Source organism: Aulonocara stuartgranti, assembly GCF_965226115.1.
Source record: "Aulonocara stuartgranti genome assembly, chromosome: 6".
Classification (NCBI taxonomy): Eukaryota; Metazoa; Chordata; class Actinopteri; order Cichliformes; family Cichlidae; genus Aulonocara; species Aulonocara stuartgranti.
The window spans coordinates 12,215,068-12,231,428 of NC_138944.1; the positions used below are offsets into that span (position 1 = coordinate 12,215,068).

General features: G+C 38.6%; 1 protein-coding gene across 2 annotated transcripts in view; it reads left to right on the forward strand.

The window, feature by feature from the left end:
- rbm20 (RNA binding motif protein 20) overlaps positions 1-16,361 on the forward strand; it is a 56,309-nt gene that overhangs the window by 27,707 nt on the left and 12,241 nt on the right. The window contains exons 2-5 of one of the 2 annotated variants that reach the window (XM_082536051.1): positions 11,540-12,584; positions 12,975-13,039; positions 13,366-13,475; positions 14,945-15,045. In XM_082536051.1, coding sequence (XP_082392177.1) covers positions 11,778-12,584; positions 12,975-13,039; positions 13,366-13,475; positions 14,945-15,045 — 1,083 coding nt within the window. In that variant the 5' untranslated portion in view covers positions 11,540-11,777. Of the gene's footprint in view, positions 1-11,539; positions 12,585-12,974; positions 13,040-13,365; positions 13,476-14,944; positions 15,046-16,361 lie in introns of those variants that run through there. The other variant, XR_014277215.1, reaches the window with a different exon arrangement.

A 16,361-nucleotide genomic window follows, 5' to 3' on the forward strand; every position in this document is an offset into this window, starting at 1 on the left:
ACATTGCTGGTTGGACTATTTATCGGCTCTAAAGGAATTTATTGAATCATTAATGGTGCATTTCAGCTTAGTTTGAAAAGATGCAATTTTATACTGTAGGTCAGGAAACACTGTGGCTTGCATTAGTGCTACTCAGGGGTAGATGGAGTAATTTTAAAAGATGATGGGAGGTGAGAAAGGAGCTGCACTGCCATTGGCTGAGAGGTCAGAGACTGGGATGACACAGCTGGGTGCAATTGATATTTGTGAGGCTGGCAGAAGTGACAGATGGCAAAATGCAATGCTGGCTTTGGAAGGAGATGGAGGAGAGTGGGAGTGAGGTAAGACCGTGGAGAGAGGGTGAAAGGAAGGAAAGAGAGAAGGAATGAAGGAGGGGTTGTAGGATTCATCGCTACATCACGTTGCGCACCAATATAGCTCTGATGTTGCTGACCACAGTCAGGAACGACTAAACTTACGTGTTCCTTACTGTACCCCGCAGTTACACATCAACAGAAGTAATCAGTAAGCTTGTGGACATGTTAAGCTTTATTTTGATGTTTACACTGGGAATTTCACAAAGAAACATGAATGTGGTACGGCACAGCAGCTTCCAGTGAAAAGTAAATTTACTGTCTACACCCAGACAGCAGCTATAAATAACTATTTCAGAGCAGCAGAAAAAATGGCTGGTAAAGCTCAGCTGTCAAAGCCAACACACACCCCCATTCCTCATATTACTTCACCTCTGAGTCTTGTGACAGTTCCTGTGCTTGAATTCCCACATTACAAATATTTTACTAATCCAGTTTAGACAGGATTAACTCGCCAAGAAGAAAAAAAATACTATTTGGGCTGACTGTATTTCTTACATAGTATATATCTTTATTTTAATTAAGGGAAATGGATCATTTTTTGTCTAACTGGTGCTAGTTTATGGAGTTTAGACTTTCCCTATGAGGTTGCCTTCCTTCTTTTCGCCAGCAGCAGCTCTGACAGCCAGCTGGATCGCTGATGTCACTCTGTCCAAAGTCCAAGCAAGCTGACTCACCTGGCCCTCAGCACTCAGCACCCAGTTTGACACTCAGTGTTAGCAGATCCCAGGTAACCGAAGGGCTTTTCTTAGCTCTTGTCAGCACTGCTGAATCAAAACTAACCACAGAACATCCGATAGACTAGAAAAAATGGACAAGTGTTGATAAAAGTTTGGCATTACAATTCATGGGTTACTTGTCATAGGTTTTTTTTTGTAAATTTAGTGAATAGCGAGCACATTTTTTGTCATCAGTTGGCTAGTAAAAAATTTTTTGCATTCGCTTTAAGCAGGTGTCCCTTTAAAGTCCTTAAGTGGGCACCATGCCATGGGGGCTTTGACAACTAATTGCGGATTTCCTGCTAGGAAACATATTTTTTGGAGGGCTCTTAAAAGTCCACAGTTGGGAGACAGCTGTCAAGTAAGACTTTTGACCTGCATGTTTCTCCACGACTCCAGTATCCTACCAGCCTATGCTTGAAACAAGATCACCTTCAGCTACCGTGTGCATGTGAGAACTAACTCTCTTAACGTGTAGTTGCATATCTCCTGTTCACTTTTGGTGTAAGTCATTGATTTAAAGGTTTGTTTGTTGCTGATTATCCTGGGCGGGGTGCATGCGATTGAAGTTGCCCCACAAACTTTAGTTTACATTTTAATATGACTTCATAAAACCCTGTGACTGATCCCCTGCATAAATCTTACCATTTTACAAGCATCACCAGAGAAACATGGTATGGATCAAAGTGATGCCTTTGAGTGGATGTGTCAGCTTTACGGGGGTTGCGATGGGCCAGACCCTATGTCTCTGTGGCCGAGATACCTCACCCGTCACTAGAAACCTATAAATCAGGAACTACCGTCTGTGCCAAATGTGGATGAAAGCAAGCTGACCCCGCTTCCTAGCACATATCTCACCATGTGACCGTCTTTCGTTGCTTGATAGGCTGCAGCTATGTGTCTCATTTGTTGAAAAGTTAAATTAAGGTTCTGGAGTGTCAGTAACGATTTTTGCCCTATTAGGAAGAGCAGAGGTTACACGTGCTCCTCTTGATTAGTGTCTTGAGTCATGCATTCAGCAGTATCCACGTATACGCATCTCTCCACATTCTGTCTGCATGTCACATCTGTGCAAGGGATTGGAAAGCCTTTGTTTCCCATTCCAAGGCTACCATACCACCATCATGGCATTTCATTATGAGGCACACTTTCTAAATCGCTGCCTGCAAATGTAAACACTGTATGTCATATTCTAGGAACCTGGTAAGGACCTGTTAATTAAAATGAAAAGAGTGCCCTCATATGGCAAAATGATGAATCCTTATCAGACCACCTGGGGCTACATATGTTGATATGTGGCACCACCTAGTGGACAGCAGAAATAGTTTTTTGTAAGGAACCTACCTTGTAGGTCTTTTTACTAACAGTGTATGGACAAAAATAATGTCTCTTTTTAGTCAAAATGTTGTAAATTATTACATTTTATGGTAAAGATTGTGTGTAAGTGGAATTAGGCAAAAAAGATGACAACCCTGTCGGTTGGTACAGTCATCAGGAAATTAATACAAGTCAGTGAAGCAGTAGAGACATGATTTAATGTGGATCTAATCCTAAACTGCTAAAGAAATTTCTAATCAGTAAAACAAAAAAATAGAAGTGACAAAAAACATAATTAACGTTTTGATAATATGCAGAATAAACATTACTTTTGCATTTTAATGGAATTAAAATCGTCTGTGAATAGAGGAATAACATAAATACCATTCACAACCTTTTGTGTGATACTTCAGGCTTTTCCGTGTACTTTCAGCTACAGTTTTTAAAAAGTCTGATTTTCTAAGTTGTACCACACTTTAAGAAAACAGCATTACAAGACATTGCAGCTGCAAGTACTTACAGAAAACGTTCTGAAGCTAAATCAAAAACTAAAGGAGACAAAATAAAATCTATGTTTAGTATAATTATCAGTTTGCTTTCTTTCTTCACTAACACACAATTTGTTTTTGCATTAGTCTGCTGGATCCAGTCAGAAAATGCAGTTGATTTAAATGTGTTAGAAAACAGTACTTGAAAGATATTCTGCAACTTTATTTTGGTGAATTTTAATAATAATAATAATACGTTTACTACTACCGGTATTAAAAAAATAATTGTTTTTTTTTTTCTTGATAGTCATAAAGTATGGCAGTCAAACAAGCAGCTTGTTCTCTCCCTGCCATCTGGTTGTGACGCTAACAGATGGAGTGACTATAAATCTCTCAAACTGAAGGCTCCTTGGGAGTTGAATGCATGTATGCTTAAGTAAAGATTTTATTTGCAGCTGTAAAAAAAATGTACTGACAGCACTTTACATAAAACCCCAATAAAAAAAAAGTAGGCTTACATATATTATGTATGTATGTATTATATATGTATTTTAATGTATATGTTTTTTGTAAATTTTATTTTATCTACAGTAGGCTGGAGTATAGTGTCGTGTTTTAAACATGTGTTTTGCCTGACAAGCGATCAGGGGAGGACACAGAAATCTCTTTGTGGTTCAGTCAGGAAAAGAATCTAATGTGAAAATCTGTCAAATCAAATGTACATGACTACCCGTGGTGACTTCTTATGAAATAGGAAGCGAACAAAATGCATTATGTAATTCTAATGATCTGGTTTTAACTACATGAATGCATAACAACACAAAAAAAACAAAAAACAAAACAAAAAACCTCCCAAAAGTAAATCAAAAGACAAATGTTGTGAAAGTTTTATTTTTTGTACATGCCCAGACAGCACATTTGTAAAGTGAAAACTTATATATAATTTTTTAAAATGTGCTTAAATATGTATCATTTTTTATAAATAGAGTTAAGTTGTATAAATATAAAAACAAATTGCAATATTATAGTCATGTAGCTGTAATGATGAACAACAAATAATTATTATTTTGTTTTATTTACATCATAAAATAAAAAAGACAACTTTTATTGTAGAAATGTAAATGTATTCAATTTTTTCAGTGTTAATAAATCTTACAACAACAGCTTTTCTGGTTGCCGGGAGTTTCACGCATACTTCACTTGTTTTCCTGGTATCTTTTGGAGAAAGCAGAAATTAGAGACAAGTCTTTTCCAATGAGGTGTTTTTTTAGGCAAAACTAATTTTTCGTATGTGCACATTATGCCTTGATCCTTCCCCATATTTCAAGAAGCTAATGTTTTTTATTGTTAAAATCACACCATATGCATACCCTTCAGATTGGAGGTATTTGAATATGCATCTTTTTTGATTTATCAAATGTTTTGTTTGGGTTTTTTTTGGGTTTTTTTACATCCGTGTTTTGCGTCGCAAAACTTCCTGATTGTGGGTTTGCTGGTGCGAAACACGTACGAGGTAGTTGGTTGGTAGTCTTGTGACAGCTTTTACTGTTTTTTGTGACTTTGAACCTGACACTTGACTCCACACCAAACTTTACAGCTGCTATTGTGGAGGCAACAGATTCAGGATTGCACTGCATTACCCAAATGCCTTCTCTGTAAATACTTTCTCCTCCTGTGTGCTGGTCTGCCCCGTCCTCACACACACATGCCAACCACTTGTGACTTTTCATCACACGCGTCTCTGCCTCTGCCTGTCCCGTTAACACAGGGAAGCAGCGTCACTCACGCTGGGGTAAAGACCTCTAGCAGTGATGTTATGTTAGTGTACATGTGCTAGCATTAGTCAACATGTTAGTGGACAAAGATGCCGTCTCAGCTGCTGGGCAAAGGTCAGATTATTAAGAAGCAGTGCAGAATTTAGCGTCAGAGGTGTAACTCGGACCTTCACTGCCTAACTTTTCAAGGTTTGTGCATTTCTTCCAATACGTCAAGGTTTGCTTGTCAGTTTTGGCTCGTTGGGTGTATAGCATCAAGTGTTGTCAGCTGCACGGAAGCAGGATTTATAGCTAATCGTGAAGATGCAACTGTTTTGGACAATGTTGCATTTTGCTGGATGTTTTACTGGACTCAGCGGATGACTATTCTTGAACCAAACTGGACCTGAACCCTTCCTCTAATTTGTTACTTCCTCCGATGAGGCTTTGTAGACAGACCAGATCAACGCTCAAGTTTTTGACTATGATGCTGTCTTGCGAGTTTTGCAGAGAGAATGTGGTTGTTGTAGTTTGACATGTCCCCCAAACAACTGTGTTATTATTGTTTTTAAAATAGAACAGGAAGCAACTATCAGTCAAAGTTGCTTGGCAGCTGTTTTTGGCTGATTTTTATGAATCTGCTGCTTTACGTATGCTTCTCATAATACAGTATGCACGAATGAAGTTTTAACTGGACATTAGGATGTGGTCTTGTATTTGTATAATGCTTTGTTGAGCTGAATTTAAAAGGAATCAGCGCTCCAGGTGCAGAATAGAGCTTACCTGACTGCTTTCTGAATAAGGAAATAGATGGGTGTTTTTTCTTTTAACATTCATATGAATTTTTCACTGAAATAATTAGAAATAATTAGATTCTTGAACTACAGTGAAAATATGGGGGAGGACATCATAATGCACAACGTATGTGCCCCTGTCCACAAGGGGGAGGGGGGGGGGGGGGGGGGGAGATTTTCTTAATAAAATGGATTTATATTGTTTTGGTTATTGGCATTTTATATTGGTTTATATTATTAGAAACATCATATTTTCTGTTGTTAAGGAATGTATTTTCATTTGATTTTAAAATATGCTGATGACACTCAGCCTTTAACCTCTTTTTATTGTCCTTTTTTTTCTTTAGCAAAAAGGTCACTATGAGTCTTTATTATGTTTTTGTGACAGCTTATGGTTCCCTATCAGAAAAAAATGAATAAGTGAGCATGCATAGTTAGCAGCAAATTAACTTGTAAATGATGCCATATGAGAAAGTAGACATTCTTGTTTGATACCATCTGCCATCACTTTGCTCCGTAAGTTTATAAACAGCCGTAATTCTGATGTATATTCTCTCTAATTATGTATTTTTAAAATTAAACCTTGTGGGACGAAATAGAAACCTGTACATGTATTTATGTAGCTAAGAACACATGAAGCTATTCTGAAGACTGAGCTAATGCTGTCTGCTATGAATCTGTACTGCGACTCTGACTGTGAGAGGCTGTTTTCAGCGCGTCACTCAGAGCAGGGAACTGTAACAAATACACACCAAAAAACACACTGGCACACCACCTGAAACAAAATAAGAACACATCACGGCAGATGATTCAAATATATTCTATATTTGAATATTCAAATATAGAATAGAAAAGAATAGAATAGCCCTTTATCTTCAAAATAAAAATAAAACAAATTGTGGGACTGGGGGCGCTGTGCAGCTGCATACGTGCCGCCATCTTACATTTATATAATGTATAATATCAATATTATATTTGTATTTCATACACGTGTGATGTTTTTATATATGATTTGCAACTGTTTTCTCTTTTGGATACTATAGTACCAGAGTGTGTTAGGATTGAAAATTGCACAGGCATGTTTCAAATCTAAGCTCTCTAGTCCATTTGAAAATGGTAAATGGTAAATGGCCTGTATTTATATAGCGCTTTTCTAGTCCCTAAGGACCCCAAAGCGCTTTACATATCCAGTCATCCACCCATTCACACACATTCACACACTGGTGATGGTAAGCTACATTGTAGCCACAGCCACCCTGGGGCGCACTGACAGAGGCGAGGCTGCCGGACACTGGCACCACCAGGCCCTCTGACCACCACCAGTAGGCAACAGGTGAAGTGTCTTGCCCAAGGACACAACGACCGAGACTGTCCAAGCTGGGGCTCGAACCGGCAACCTTCCGATTACAAGGCGAACTCCCAACTCTTGAGCCACGATCGATAAATTGGTTATTTTAAACAGAAATGCATGTTTTTGTTTGTTTTTCTGTTTTGAATGATTTGTCTTCAGATTAGATTTGTTTGTCACTTTATAACTTCCTATTTACGTTTCCTGTCCATTCCTGTAGTTATTAAATATTCTTGATATTCTTTTCCACTTTTCAATGAAATATAGAAAGTCACATTGAATGTTTATTCTATCTATCTATCTATCTATCTATCTATCTATCTATCTATCTATCTATCTATCTATCTATCTATCTATCTATCTATCTATCTATCTATCTATCTATCTATCTGCTACAGAAACATATATGTATACATACATAGTGTTAAACCCTTCCCTTCCACAACTGGTTGAGGTTATTTTGACACCTATATTCCCTATCGTCATAACAAGATTAGTTTGAAGTGTCTGGCACACTGTGCCAGGAGCCCAAGAGTCCATATTAGCCTATTAAGGACACTGTGTATCATGATGGCAGAGGGCAACTCTAGTATTTATAGCTTTGAGTCATAAGCTGGAATGGTGTAAGTGTATCTCTCCATCAGCATGCTTGTTCACTTAAGAAGAACTGGGAGCTGTGAATTGTCCAGGATGAGCAAAATATCATACGCACAGGTATTATAACTCCACAGACTGTACTGGATTACTTTGCTTTGTATATGTTGCAAATACATAAATTATTTATTAACAAAGTTCCAAAGAGCTTTACAGACAAAGAACAATAAAAACTGTTGACTAAATTAGGGTAATAAGCCAAAACACTGAGTATGACCAATTATTGGAAACAGAAAGTTCTGCTGATGAACTAACTCATTGTGATGTACCACTTTGGACACATAATAAGTTAAATGAATGCTTTATTATCAGATTTGATTGAACTAGTATTTTTTTTATGATTTGATGGTGTTATACATCAGCCATTACTCTTATACTGTAGAAAATACACAACCTTTAATACAATATTTCAATACAAAGTGTACTACAATATTCTCAAAGTCCAAAACAAACTCACGATGTTTCATTTGGAGAGGTGGGATTTTAGGACCACAGTATATACAGCAAGATGATTTATGGCTCACTTGAAGTGTGAGTGATGGATATGATATGACAAGTTTATGATGTGGCGATGTAGTCACAAGACCATATCACAACTGAAAAAGCCAACAGGATGACAGACATGAAGGTGATAATCCTCTGCAAGATTCTGTTTCATAAATTAATATTTGAAAATGCCTTTTGACTTTTGTTTGTTTAGAACAACCAAAATCCATTTTATAATCTCTCACTTCTTAGGCACAGTACTACCTTTTATGAAAAAATTGCAAATAATCCAGATTCAAATGCTTCATAATTGCTGTGAACAAAGATTTATGGCTGTCGCTTATTTGTCTCTGACAGAGTATTTGCACAAATATTGAAGCAGTGGCCAGGCAGGCTGGTGTCAAGGGCTTAACATAGATAATGTGATGAATAGTCAAGTCGACTAAGTTTAGCTCTCGTGTAAGAGCATTCATCAGAAACTGAAAAGGCTGGCCAGTGAAACAGGGTCATGGCACCTGTGGGTTGTGTTGTTCTATTACAACAGTTTGTGTTGTGTTGTTGTGTCTGTAAATAAATAGCTCAGGTGCTAACTTTCCAACATCTTTGTCAAAATTAAATGGAATTTATGTTTTACATGGATGAATAATGTTAAATCAAATATTAATATGCAAATATTACGATTAAAAATCATACAGGACTTAATTTTCCTACAGCTCATTTCAATGTTTGTGTTTTGTACTTGCGTTTGAACTCTGGCTATCCAAACTTTGATTTTTCTTGCTTTTCCCAGTGCTTTTTCTTTGCATTGTGATGCTATAATATCAGGAGGTGGAACATCATTTACATAAGTAATCAGCTGATTGAGGTCTACAAAGCCACACTGCAAGATCCCAAATCCTCAATGAGTTAAAGATAATACCCTGTGAATGCAAGGCTGCGGCCAAGATGGAGAGTAAGATCTAGAAAGTCTAATCTCTTTCTTCAGTTTATTTCTTATAGCAGACAAAATTGAGATGATAGCTGCACTGACTAAGACCCAGAGGGACATTGGGATTGTAGGATCACGTGCTTTACTGAGATAGTTTTGCAGGAAAATCTTCCAAACTCATACTCAGCAGTTTTCAGATCTAACAGGCACACAGAGGCAGACTGGCAAGAGGAAATGTGTGAGGATTGCAGTACTTGTGATGTAGGATTAACAGATGATGTTATTCTAGACATGTTAATGTGAACTGCTTGCTGCGAGGCTCCAATCGTGTGATTGGTCGAGGGAGTTCACATGTGTTGCTGCTGCTTACATCCCGTTTGGGGCAGATTGAGAATGTGAACGCATAAGTTGTATTCAAACGGACAATACCTAACTTCTTTAGGAGACACTCATGATACACACTGAGCTCGCTTCATATGCTGTGAGTAGGATATCACAGGTTGCTAATGGAGGTCTGCAGAGACCTTTTAAGGGTTTTTCTGTGTTCTGTGAGCATGAACATGAAATGAGCTCCCAGGTTAACTGCAAAATGGAGCAAACTGACTTATGTGGGGACAACACAATCAGTACCAAGACAGTGTGATTTTTAGACTTTATCAGCTCTTTATCACCTGTAAAAGCTGCTAAATATGAAGAATTGAGCCTTCAGAAATTGACAAAGAGACATGACAGGGAGATTTTCAGGAGATGTGCAGATGTGTCAGTACACGTGGCCATCGTCATGGGAATACCTCAGTGGATTGTCTTCTTACCTTTCTGTTTCATCCTTGCACCTTGGACTTAATTAAAGAATACATGACATTTCCTGTGCTGTCAACAATGGACTGGAGATGTGTTAGTATTGACCATACTGGATCAAATATATGCTGCTTTAGATGGATATAACATTGCTTTAATTATGCTAGTATATGTGCCATAGAGATGTAATAAACTTTCAAAAGGTTTCAAAATTAAATTGATGAACAGGTCTTAACAGGTTAAAACATAGTGTCTGTGTCCATATGCACACTGATTAGCCACAATGTTTATACTGTGTAGGTCCTGAAAAACAACTGTGACCCGTTGGGGTATGGAAATGAACCTGGCAGGAGACCTGATAGTTTTAGGTTGGGACCTTTGGGGATTATGTTTGATTTAAGACATTGTTTCAATGCATAAGCAGATGGGAATCTGCTTATCAGAAGCAAAATGCTGTGTAATTACATTGTTTGGTTTGCCATAATCCCAGCAGCAATGACAACAGGCTAATGGCAGTGCTAAACTCTCATTTTCTGGTTTATTGCTTGTGAGATTTTCCATGTGTGCAGATATTAGCTGTGGGGCACTTAAGTGTGTAAAAATTTAAAGCTGAAACTTTGAAACTTTAAATCAGCCAATATCAGCAAGAAAAGGAAAACTGTGAAGTATCTGATAAATCTTTCTTTGTAATACCAGCGATATATGGTATTAGTTAGTGTAATGAAAGCTAATCAGAAATTAGCTGCCGGTGGGCATTAAGCCAAGCACAATATCAGTGCTTATTAAGCTGTTGCAAAGGACTGTGCAAACTGTGCAAAATGTGTCATTATTTGGTATCAGTACACAACATTTGCAAATCAAATTTTTAAAAAAATGCTCTGTACACAAGACCCTGTGTGATGCAAACTGTAGAGAATTGGTTGTTACTTATATATAGGTGTGGGAAACAATATGTGTACACATATCAATCCAGGCTCAGGGGGTTGGGAAGCGCATCTGTAACCGGAAGGTCGCTGGTTCGATCCTCGTACTCTCTGCCCTGGTCGTTGTGTCCTTGGGCAAGACACTTCACCTACCGCCTACTGGTGTGGGCCAGAGAGGCCGATGGCGCGATATGGCAGCCTCGCTTCTGTCAGTCTGCCCCAGGGCAGCTGTGGCTACAACCGTAGCTTGCCTCCACCAGTGTGTGAATGTGAGAGCGAATGAATAGTGGCATTGTAAAGCGCTTTGGGTGCCTTGAAAAGCGCTATATAAATCCAATCCATTATTATTATTATTATTATTATTATTATTATATTGAGCCAGTATTGTTATCAGAGTAATACTAGCACGATTGAATCGATGGTTTAGTGAAAGCTGTGTTTTATTTTGTGAACTAAATATTCTGGAAAGTAAAAAATGCTTTAGTGATATTTAAAATGTGTTCAGAATTTGCAAACTGGTGATGATTGATGTCATAAATCATGACACAGCTCTCTGCTCTACATAAGCTGCTTTTTAAGTTAAAAGTATATATATTGGTTTTTGGTATTAGCAAAACTCACTGTGTCTTTACTTGGTATTGGATTGCTACCAAACCTTGCAGTATTGCAAATCACTAGTAAATAATTATGAAGCTATAAAAGAAAATGGTCTGAAAATATCATACAAATCACAGTATTGGCCACATATTTTATTAGAAATGAAAAACATGTGTAATGTGTAATTGACACTTTACAGACAGTTGTAGACTAAATCCACCATTTTTAATGAAGAACAGAGCAAAGATCTGTTCTGTAGCCTATAAGTATCAGTTAAATTTGCCCAAATCTTCAGAAACAGGCTTAGAATCATAGGCAAGGTTAATAGATTAGATCTTTGAGGTTCCTGAAAAACATCTGTGATCTTTTGTACCCTGCAGCATCACTTCGGGACCTTTGGAAGGTGTTGACAATAAGGGTCTCCAGTTGGGTGTCCAGCTCCCAGGCAGTTCGCAGACAGGTCCTCAGCAGCAAAACCAGCAGCTCCTCTTGACTCCAGCCAGCCTCCAACTCGCTCAGCTCCAGGCCCAGCTTACCCTCCATCGCCTGAAACTGGCTCAGGAAGGCAACACAGCTGCTGCGGCCACTGTTCTCAATCAGGTTCTCTCCAATGTCAACATGTCTCAGCCCTTGTTTAATCAGTTACGGACTTCAACTATGGTTGGAAGTCAACAGAGTGCCTTCCCCACAGGAGTGCTAGGTTTCCCCTCTTCAAATTCAGCCTTGGGAGCCTTGGTCAGTGGGGGATTCAACCAAAATTCAGGCACTGTTAGGCTGAACCATCCTTGTGGAGGAGACGCGATGGGTCAACAGGGCAATGAGTATGGGAAAAAGTCTGGGTCGACTTACCCCTCTGACACAGACAGACGACTTCAGTACAACTTATCTGGAGGGACATCTGCAGCATCAGCCACTGCTGGTAACGGGCTGTCCACAGTTATCAATACTCAGGCAAATAACATGACCAATGTTGGTCTTCAGCGAGATTTCTATAGACAGGATATGCAAGTACAACAAGCTGGGTTTAGTGAGCAGAAAATGAACATTTTTAACTCAATGGGACATAAAGAGCAATGGCAAGGTCAAACCAACTTGTCTCACACCGGTATGGTGGATGTGGGTTCTAATCCTCCCCCTGCGTGGACACCAGCTGGACAGCCGGCTCGGCCTAGGACTGAACTATATAACCCAGAGGAGCCAACCCATGATACGAAGTTAAACTGCAATAGTGCAGCAGTTTCCTCTTTTGGTTCAAGTGGCATGCAGGCTTTAGGACTCTACCAGCACCTGCACGGAAAAGAGGAAGCTTTATCGTCAGGTACCAGGACACTTCAGCCTTATCAAGTCAATGATTACCATGCTGTTACACCCACTCAGCTGCCACACCAGTGTAGCATTTGTGACAAGAAGGTCTACAACCTAAAGGTGAGCAAATTGATGAGTGTAAATCTTAGCACGTGACCATTATATGAATCTATGCATTTGTATATTTGAAACAGGAACAGAACAAAGTTAGTTTTCTTGAACGAAAACACAAGTTTGTGCGTTGCTTGAAGGATTTTACAAAATTTAAACAAGTCCTGACTTTCTGAATGAGCATTAAGCAGATATTAAGAATAGCTAATATACAGTAGTTAAGTATTTTTGTTCGATGGCCTCTAAGTCCATGATGGTGTCTCTTTAATTGGTTTCAGCCATGAGGTTATACAAGGGGTAGCTAAGAGCCACTAAGGGAGGGCAAGTATTGGGCTTCCTGTGTCTAAGCTGTTTGAGTCTACATGTTCAGACAGTGTTTATGTGTGTACGTGTGTTTAGGACTGGGAACAGCACGTGAAGGGAAAGCTACACCTCCAGAATCGAATGTTGTATGCAAATGACAGGTGAGTCATTTACAACTCCAAAAATTCACTGCACACAGTCTAAATTAGACTATCATTGATGACTGAGGACGTTCAGTAAGCCTCTGTGTTGATGTGATTTGTTGTGGTTTTTGTTTTGCTGAGTTTCAGACTTTTTACACAGCTTTAAAACGATGTCGATCAATTCAGAGCAAACCTCTTTTAGCAGTTGGAAATATGTTAGTTTCCTTTTCCTTACTTCTTATGCAGCTGTCTTAATCTTTCTCTGAATATGAGCTCTGTCATAAGATATGAGCGAGCAAGGCAGGGGAGAGGCAGCTAAAATCAGCCGTCTCTGATTGTTGCAGTTCCGCGGTGGTATCAGCTGGAGCTACTCACTATGCTGTCAGCAGGCCTTCTGATGGAGGTCTGAACCCCGCAGGAACGAACCACATAGTCTGTTCTGCTGCGAGTCAAGGTAGGATAACCCACCACCAACACCACCAGCTGTGTATCTCCTTACATTAGCACAAAGTGTAAAACATCAGTCTTAACTCCTGCTGTAAGAGTGATATTTTACTCATCACTTGATTATGAGAAACGGGGTATTTTTAGGACATGAGGCAGCATGTTTTTATAGTTGAACACTTCTTATTTTAACACATTGAAGTGCTGCGTGCAGTTAGCGTGAAGTGTTTTGAAGTCCTAAAACAGTGCTGCACCGTGCCAAGTCATCTTTTTTTGTACATGCTGGAGGAGTAGCAGTAAACACAACAAAGCCGAAGACTTCTACGCGCTGCTTTTCTGACAAACTCTCTTGATCCTATTATATATGCTTCATGCATTCACTTATGTATAATTACTAACTACAAACTGCCAACAAGCCCATACAGCATTAATATATATTAATTACCTAACACAATTTTTATTGGATGAGTAATCTGTTAGAAGATCTCTGTCTCAGTATTGTATTCCCATTGCTTGGAAGGGTGGTGAAGAAATGTCTTTAAATAAAATGGAAACAATGTGTTTTGAGCTACCCAAGACTGGGTAGCTGTTTGAACTATGCTAGTACTGTGTGCCAATTTCCAATAGTTCTGAGGTCATTCCATCATAGTTACAGCTCCTATGGCACATTCAACCGATTTTAAATTTAGACAATCTTCTCTTTAGGGTTTAAATAAATCTGAAGCTAACATTTGGATATCTATTGTGGAGGCACTCTGCACTTAAGATTAAACCATCTGGTTTAAATAGTTTTGGAGCTAAAATCCAAGTGATTGGATGGTCCCTTATGAGCAAGTATTTACACAACAATGGGAAGGAAGAGCTCTCGTGTAGCAAAAAGAGGCCTCTGGCAGAACCAGGCTCAGGGAAGTTCAGCCATCTGCTGCAACTGGCTCAAGCATGAGGGGAAAGAGACAAGAAAACATAATCACCACGAGTTAGCTAGGACTAATGCCTGCACGATTCTCACATCGGCCAAAATGGCAGAAATCTGCTTAATCAGACACCATGTGAATGTTGTGGTGCAGAGAAAACTGCAGAATGAAGACTCCAATCTGACTCATCAAACATTTTCATTCTCAGCTGCATCTCCATCTGTAATATCTATAAAGCTACAGGGCTTGTGTGAAAATGGGTTATGCAAATGAAACTGCAACTACATCTGCATCACAGTGGAGCATCATTACTGTTTCCCAGATGTTTCTCAAGAGTGACGTGTTTAGCAAAGCCTTTTCTTCCAGCTAGGTGCTGGTTGGGGCAAAAAAAGACTTTGAACAAAGAGGAAATTAAGAAAAAGCAACAATAAAAAAATATATTAAACATTTTGAACAAAATATTTAACAGTTTGAAAATGTACTTTACTAAAGCAAAGTTCTTCCCTCGCACTGGGTTTACTGTTTCAGGACAGTTGTAAGTTCCCATATCAAATTGTTTCCACAGATGTATCCTCAGGAGCCAGTATGTCATACTTGCCAGCTACAGCCATGAAGACTTACCCCACGCCAGACACAGGATTTGCCTCACACCAGCCAGAGTCAAAGGTCAGACAAATGTTTGGGTTTTTTGGATTGGATACATGGTTCTTTGTTAGAGCTTGCCCAGAGCACATAAATCAAATTTTAAGATAAGTTGGAAAAAATGCTAGTGACAAAGAAGCAGCTGAAATTGTCACACACACATTCACACCAGTGTGTGAATGTGTGTGTGAATGGGTGGATGACTGGATATGTAAAGCGCTTTGGGGTCCTTAGGGACTAGAAAAGCGCTATATAAATACAGGCCATTTACCATTTTTACCATTTTTCACTCCCTATAAAAAAAAAATATATAATTCAAATTTGATTTTTTAAATTACATTTGAACATCCAACAGTATGTTCAAAGGGCTCTTATACCTTTGACATGATCTCTTCATTTAGTTTTTCTGAGCATTTATTCTGCTACACTTCTTTCATGTGACATTTAAACATCAAGAAAGAGTGAATAAGTAAGAATCAACACCAAATGTGTGCTGCTTATTGAATGGACTCAGTTCACCTTGTTGACAGACGCTCAGGCCCAACACCAAGTTTCATGTTAGCGCTCTTCCACTGAACTTTAATAGTTAGAAGACTACTTCCAAATCTATCAAGCGCATGAATTACGAAAGCCCTAGGTTTAAAAAAGAGCACAACAGCAATAAATACAAATACATACATAGGAACATTTATCCAGATTTACTCAAGAATACATTTATATTTTAAGAATAAGAGATTTTTTGTAATTGCTTGAACACTTTTTCTTTTACTTCTGTTTTCTGGTTATGCACCCTAATATGTAAAGACACTTAGATTTAACCTCCTGATGACACTGAAGGATTCAAACATAATTAATATTAGCAATGTAGAGGGTTACCAAATGGGTTGCAAAAGCAAAAACTAATCCTAACACTGATTTTAAAGTATTTCTAAGAGTATAGATGAAGGATAGTTGTCCTAACTGTGGTCCTGCAGTGAGTTTGCCTGAGTTAAAGAGCCTGTGTTTGACTGGGGTTAAAAAAACAGCAGCTGTTGATAGGCGTCCATCATGAAGACACAGTGCAGATGATGAGTGAAGAGAAAGGACACCAAAATTAGACCCAGCAAACGTTCGGGAAGCCTACACTTATGACTAGCATGCAGCTTTCAACAGTCTGCGGGCATCAACACACACCCAGTGCATGGATATGTATTAATATGGTTACACAAACACACTATACAGACTCGTGTGCTCTATACTTTATTTTAGCTTCAGTTTTTTATAATGCATAAAGCATGGCATTCAACTTGTTAGATTATATTTTCTCACTTTCTATAATTTCCCTTAAATTTTGAAGTTAA